The sequence below is a fragment of the Sander lucioperca genome, chromosome 9 (genome assembly GCF_008315115.2).
Source record: "Sander lucioperca isolate FBNREF2018 chromosome 9, SLUC_FBN_1.2, whole genome shotgun sequence".
NCBI classification, from domain to species: Eukaryota; Metazoa; Chordata; class Actinopteri; order Perciformes; family Percidae; genus Sander; species Sander lucioperca.
Window position 1 is genome coordinate 9,034,992 of NC_050181.1, and position 7,066 is coordinate 9,042,057.

General features: G+C 37.3%; 1 protein-coding gene across 2 annotated transcripts; it reads right to left on the reverse strand.

Annotated features, from left to right (window-relative positions):
• Positions 1 to 2,830: 2,830 nt before the first annotated feature.
• On the reverse strand, positions 2,831 to 5,969 carry myl13 (myosin, light chain 13). 2 transcript variants are annotated; one of them, XM_031294018.2, is made up of 6 exons: positions 5,695 to 5,969; positions 4,162 to 4,189; positions 3,674 to 3,823; positions 3,309 to 3,482; positions 3,098 to 3,208; positions 2,831 to 3,028 (listed from the first exon to the last, which is right to left on the reverse strand). In XM_031294018.2, the coding sequence occupies exons 1-5, from the start codon at positions 5,803 to 5,805 to the stop codon at positions 3,102 to 3,104; spliced, it is 570 nt and encodes a 189-aa protein (XP_031149878.1). In that variant the 5' UTR covers positions 5,806 to 5,969; the 3' UTR covers positions 2,831 to 3,028; positions 3,098 to 3,101. The 2 variants fall into 2 exon arrangements, with proteins under 2 accessions (XP_031149878.1, XP_035861388.1); XM_036005495.1 differs by having other exon boundaries at positions 2,831 to 3,208.
• Between the last annotated feature and the right edge of the window lie 1,097 nt (positions 5,970 to 7,066).

A 7,066-nucleotide genomic window follows, 5' to 3' on the forward strand; every position in this document is an offset into this window, starting at 1 on the left:
TCTGCAACATTTACAACAATGCTTTATTTTCTTTTTTTTACCACTCTTCAATAATTGAAAATGGAGATACATCTGATTGTCTGCTGTTTGATCTTATATAGACAGGTTTGTGCCTTTCCAAATCATATCCAATCAATTGAATTTACCACAGGTAACAGATCAAGGTAACGGAATAGGTATAAGAAATGGGAGGCCCCTGAGCTAAATTGTCACAGCAAAGGGTCTGAATATTTATGTCAATGTGATATTTAACGTGATGTTTATTTTTTATACATATATATATATATATATATATATATATATATATATATATATATATATATATATATATATATATATTTAGATTTCCTTTGCAGCTATATAAATCTAAAATCCTTTTTCGCTTCGTTATTATAGCATAATGGGTGTAGATTTGTTGAATGTATAGAGAGTTAACACCTACCGAATTCAAATTCCTTGTGTATGTAAGTATACTTGGCCAATAAATCTGATTCTGATTCTGATTCTGAATGAATTCAAACAATTTTAGCACAAGGCTATGTCTGTGCCACTGAAACTAAAAATCAAAGAAATGCCAATATAATAATATCCTGTAGCGTGAACCTTTTGCTTATGAAATGCACAGTGAATGCTGAACGTATGTCTAATGCATAACATTAATCAATAATGTCAAATAACAATGTTTTAGCTGAGGTTGAGTACAGTTAAAGTGCACTTTAACAAGAAGAGCATTAAAGAAATTATTCCATAGATACAGCCAGTTTACTAAAATACTGTGCAGTTGAGTTGTAATATCCCAGCAATGGTGCTATCCTAGAGGTTGAATGGAAAATTGCCTGTGCATATAACTCAGGCTAAAGAGGAGAGCAGGCTGACAAAGATTATGTTTCTCCAAAGATTATGAAGTGTGAAGGAATAGTGACTCTTTAAAAGCATTTGTTTAAAGATTTCACTCTATTTTCATATTTTACAATGTAAATATCATATCTTAAAGCTAAAATAATATTGTAAGAGGTAAAAAAAAATATATATTTTCAAATTAAAGCTTGAGGGAAAATAAAGGGGTCTAATTGTCTTTAGCCTCTAGCAAAACTCTTTATATTAGTCAGGACTGGTAGTAGCACAGAGAGTCTGAGCAGACTGGTTATATTAAGCTTGCCTATAGCAAAGAAACTGATATTCCATCATGCAAATTATGCATGAAACACCAAACTTCTGTAAACACAAAAAATTCAAGCAGCAATGTAACAGCACAAAATTAATCAGATTCCATTTGTGATTAGATTGTGTTGTTAAACTTTAATTGTACAGTAAATGTGGGTTTGAAATAAAGAGAGAAAGCAAGAACGGTTATTCAACGACCAGAAGTAATTGAGTGCATGTTTTGCATTTTGTGAGGGGAAACACATCTAGCAGTTTTTTTTTTAAGATTATTTTTTTGGGTGCTTTTCCCTTTATTTTAAAGTGGATAGATATGAAAGGGGGAGAGAGATGGGGGATGACATGCAGCAAAGGGAAGCAGGTCTGATTCGAACCCTGCGCTGCTGCAGGACTCAGCCAACATGGGGCGAGTGCTCTTACTGGGTGAGCTAGAGGTCACCCCTCTAGCAGTTTATGAGTCTGTATCTGTGTTGAAAGATGTATGTCCATAAGCAATGAATGTAACTGTGTCACTGATTGGATCAAATGGAAATTTGAATTTAAATGGCATTCACTTTTGTGGCACCAGTTGGATGGATGGGTTGTGACAGGTGAACTTTAGAGATTTATTATGCTTTCATATGATGAAAGCAGGACTGGAGCTTTAATGGAGTGAACACCCACAATCGAGCTTTCAGGGTTCTTCATTCATTCACCAAAGTAATGGCATGCAGTTTTTTTCCCCACAGTGTGTACTGAAGCCATTAATTGCAATAAAACAAGAAATTATTTGAACAACAGTTCCCCCTGCTGCCTATAGAAGGTAATTACCACTACACAGTTTATAGTTTGCATATACAGAAAGTTGAGACACTGATTCAATACTAACGTTTTGTCTCAGGCCCACCTACAGTAGTTCACTTGTGGTTTTCTTTTAGTAAAATGGCATAGAGCAATAACAAAATAATAAAATATCTGTATACTGTAGGTAATATAGTTCATTAGGTACACCTTGCTAGAACTACAATCTTATATAACAAAATTGAATTTCATGATTTCATTTTTAAAATTATATAATTGCACAATTGTCTTTATCTTTAATGTAATTATATACACTGCTGTCTCTTTTATTCAGCTCTGTCCTGAAGTGAATGTGTCTAAACAACAAAATAATTTCTGTGGGATGGCCTTCTTTCCTTTCGTGAGGAAATTATACAATATATTATTATATATTTTAGTTTCTGCACACTGGCAGCACTGAGTTTCTTAGCACCAAAAGGTTTTTTCACAGAAGGCATTTTGACTTGTTACAGTAGAAAATGCACAGGTGTGAATTATAGGATTAGTGATGGCTTAATTCCATTTAGCTGCTTTGATTTCAGGGTCCTGGGTATCGTGCGTGCTGGCTTACTTTTACACTGTCGCTTTCACTGGAACACTTGAATAGAACAGAGCCATCATTAGTGTTATTATTAACACTTGTGCTTTTCCTCCTATGACAAGTAAAACATGTCTGCATTAAAAAGGCCTTTATGCCTGACTGAGTCCATGTCGGAAAAGTGTTTTTTCTAATGAACTCAGTACTGTGTGCCAGAGTTAAACTTCTCCTAGTGAGATACAGTGTGTATAATTATCTCTTTAATAAGTTGTGGAGCAGCTTTGAACCGTGGTTTTGAAAAACAGAACACCATCAATATGATTGTATTTATTTACCATGATCTACAATATGGTGCAATGTGTGCACAGCATCAAAACAAGCGGTCTTAAAAAAAACAAGGTGATGATTGATGAGTTGTAGATCCATCTGAGATGCATAGAAATGAAAAATATACAAGATGGGATTTACAGAAACATAGATCTGCTGTCAAGAATTCAGGGTCTTGGTTTCCTATATGAAGGGAAAACAATTCATATTGATCTCATAATGCATGACAATCAGGCTGAAATGCACTTTTACCCTTTTAAGTTGCCATAATGTATTTTACAAAAGCTTCATAATTGATGCATCCATTAGCATCCTCCTGGTTTTGCATTAGCTGCTCCACCTCGCCCTCATTCATCTTTTCACCTGTGGTCCATAAGGAAGAAATCAGGACTATCAGCTCATTACTCATCCTTACAATGACGACTTTATAAAAATCTGTTTGTGGCAAGACTGTTCAACTCACCCAGTGTTGCTAGAACATGCCTGAGCTCAGCTCCCATGACTGTGCCGTTCCCCTCCTTGTCAAATACCCTCAGACCCTCCACAAAGTCCTCATATGTTCCACGGTCCTTGGCCTTGCAAATGTGTTGGAGCATGGGCAGAAACTGGTCAAAGTCAAGCATCTTAGTCTGCATGTCTGTGGGGGAAAAGTGTTTTTACCAAAAAAAAAAGAAGGAAAACTGGACAGGCTTAAGCTATGACCGATGTTGAACTATATTTGAACCTTTCTCTGTATTCGACAAATGTTGTCTTTGAACCAGATTTAACGCAGTATTAACACCAATCTGTCAACAATAGAATCACTCAGGTGCATACAGTACAACCCACCTTCAGGCTTGGGCTTTCCGAGGACATTCATGATCTCTGTGTTGGTAGGATTCTGGCCCAAAGCCCTAATCAGGTCACCACACTGGGCGTAAGTGATTTTCATCTCATTGGCTGGTGTCCTGTCAAACAGCTGGAAGGAATCTTTGAAGTCTGTCAACAAGAAGAAAAACAAGTTAATCCTTCTGATTTTAATTCAGTTGATTGTGATTCAAGAGTGCATGCAGAATCTCAAGGAGAAGCATCAAAGTAATAATGTAAAATGGCATCCCTCGGATAAAATGGTCCTCTGAGACGAAACCAGAAAGATTCAATTGTTCCACTCTACCTTTGCCTTCATCTCCTTTTAAATGGATTGACTTAGATTAAAACAGTATCCACTAACAGCTGTTGCTTGGGGAGCATGATCACACAAACCGCTCCGTCCGTCTATAAATAGCTTACCCTCCATGAAGCACAAATGGCAACTGTAACAACAACTTCAACCTTACCCTCAATTTGCTCGGGGGTGAATTCCAGCTAAAAAGAGACAAAGAAAATAAGGTGGTTAGATGCTGCTAAACATTCAGGAATTAGAGCAATTCACAAGGCAAGTGAGTGGGATTTACAGCAGAGGAAATTCATTTTGAAAACAGAAGAAACTGTTAAGTTTGACCTCTGGCCTTGCCTCAACCTGTATAATGCCAATCCAACAGATCGAGTTACAGTACTGATCACAGTGCATTGTTCATCAGTGACCCTGGGTCGGACACCCCCTTCTCACAGTCTGTCTGCTACTGTCCACTTCATTTGAGTTTATTTTTAGATGCAATATGTGGCAAGGAATGGTGATGTAAAATACAATTTTAACAAGGTCAAGAAATCTAAACCTGATAATTATGTCCTGTACCGTTTTGATGCACTGCATTTGAACATGCGTTGCTTATTCATCAACCACTTGTTGTTAGAAACATGAAGGTGGTTTAAAACTTTAAGAGGGACTCTGTTGAGAACTTTATTTTCACTTAAGGCTAATACTTTGCCGTATGAAAGACCAACACATTTTTAAGTGAGTATTTACGGATGTAGTGTCAGAATGTACGGTTAAATCAATTATATAATATTATTTTGGTGTTCTAGCAAAGAAGATACATGTTAAACCAACTATATGTATGACAATTCAGTTATACTTTAAAAAAATATTATTGTTCTGAATACCCCTGAAAAACGATGACCATTTATACTGTATATTTTGGCCTCCCATCAGATAGTGCTTTTAGTGTCTATCTGATGTCTGGATATCTACCAACCCCCAGCCCCTCCATTAAGCTTTGTAAAAATATTATCCAAACACTTATCTAAGCATGTTTAAAGATGGATCGTGATGGATGTAATTATCTATATTTTTCCTTCTCCCGGTTTTTCCACCCTTTTGCCCTTAGAGGAATGGTGCGGGTGGTCGGCTATTCAGAGACATAATGAAAATCATATTTTGTGGCTCTAACCGCGCTCCATTGTAACATGGCGGCTCACTTAACCAGGAAAACATTTATCCATTGAGAAGGGGCCAAGTCAGCAGATCTTTCCATGATGTCTGGTATCAGCTAGTTTGCCTCTGAACCTCCCACTAACGAGTAGTCACAGCTTCTTTAACTGTATAACAATTTATTTAGCATGTTTGAAGGTTAATAAAGAGCTGAAATAACTATAATTATTATACAAATCCCCAGCATCACCATAACCCATTCAAATGGCTGTACAGTCCTGTTTTGCTTGCACTGCCAAGTTCAGATCACATGGGGTCTCTGAAGCTCTTAAATACCAGCTTGGCTGGTAACCATTTTTTATGAAATCTCCTTAGTAGTAATAATCCTATAGTAAGTATAGTAAATAATAAATAGAAATTATACTATGATAAGAATAAAAACAAAAATCTTTATATTTTAAGTTTAATTTCCAGTAAGAGTAACCATTGGTCATTTCAAATATTAAAACACTCTAATCTGTCTAACTAAGCAGATGTACAGTTTTATTGCTTGTTTTACCGTTACTGTTGCAGGGTCAAACTCCGGGGTCTTAGGGCGCTCTGGCTCTGGCGGCTTAGGTGCTGGTGCTGCTGCTGCAGGTTTCGGCTCTTCCTTCTTCTTTGGGGCCATCGCCAGAAGCTCTCAGGAGACAAAGTATAGGACCGACACAGACACAGAGTGATCCAGCACACTGCGGTTGGATGTGGCCAAGTAGAGGTTAGGCCCCTTTATCCACTGGCCACAGATGTCATATCCTCCACCCCCTGCAATGCCCAACCACACTGCCAACAATAGGGGGAGGACTATAAAAGGATATGCCTTTGTGATTCTATTTAAGACAAAGGTTGTTGGTTGTGGGTGTACATCACAAGGATATGAATGATGGAAAACTGTATTGGCTGAAATCCCATGCCTGGAAGCTTCTGTTAATCAGGAGGTGCCCATCAACACGAGTGAGACATTATGTTACCTCCCTTATCTTGGACTGTTGACCATGCTTAGGGAGTTCTGGTGGATATTAGTGAGGAGGGGATGAAGACAATGATTACTGGACAAGATGGGGTGAAGTTGTTAAAATTACAATGCCACAATGCTGTCTGATGGGACACACTGCAATTCCCAGCAATCATCCTTGATTATTATTCAAAATTGCAACCAATGACATAGCAGTATCCACTGTGCAAATGCTGTGCCAGGTCATTCATGATGACCATTTATCTGGTCTGAGCAGTGGGATTTGCAGAGCATTAAACTCAAATCCACCGGCCCAAACAGGATTCACAGAACATTGTTTCTGTCTGATCTGGGACTTTTGAGTGTAGTTACATATGAACAAGCCTGTCTAAAAGCTAAGTGTCAACAACATAGAAGTCAGAAAAGTAATCTAGGATGACACTAAGTGCCACTTTGTGAAGCTGCCAGTCACACTTGAATGGAGACAAGCTTTGTAGACAGAGTCAGGAAGTGTTTTTGGTGTTTGAATGGTTCCAAATTAAAGATTTACAAAAGGCCTTTAAAATAACTTTTTCTTTCCAATAACAGTTGTTACACTACTGCTCATTAAGTATGGATCGGCTGTCCTAAATCTGGGTTTGCACCTATACCTTTTTTAAAAGGTATGTCAACACATTTTTAAGTTTATCATGAATGGCTTCTATTTGAGGCTGTGCTTCACAAACAATCTCAAACTCAATGGTTTTGCAATTAATCAAAGAAATACCTCACATGTTAAGTGCTTAGAAAGGTATAAGAAAAAAAATAGAACATGTTTTGTTAGACGTTTTACTAATAACTACCATGTAAAACTAGCAAAACGTCACTACTGTAAATCAAAGTACTACCAAGGATAATCTCTTAAAGAATGTTTCATTTCTTTGGGGAACAGTTGGAC

What these genes read in the sequence shown, in the direction of transcription:
- myl13 (XM_031294018.2), bottom strand. Translation starts at nt 5,805, where the DNA reads ATGGCCCCAAAGAAGAAGGAAGAGCCGAAACCTGCAGCAGCAGCACCA. An exon ending in CACCCCCGAGCAAATTGAGG is followed by an intron (nt 3,824 to 4,161) that starts GTAAGGTTGAAG and finishes TCTTGTTGACAG; the next exon opens with ACTTCAAAGATTCCTTCCAG. An exon ending in GCATGTTCTAGCAACACTGG is followed by an intron (nt 3,209 to 3,308) that starts GTGAGTTGAACA and finishes TATGGACCACAG; the next exon opens with GTGAAAAGATGAATGAGGGC.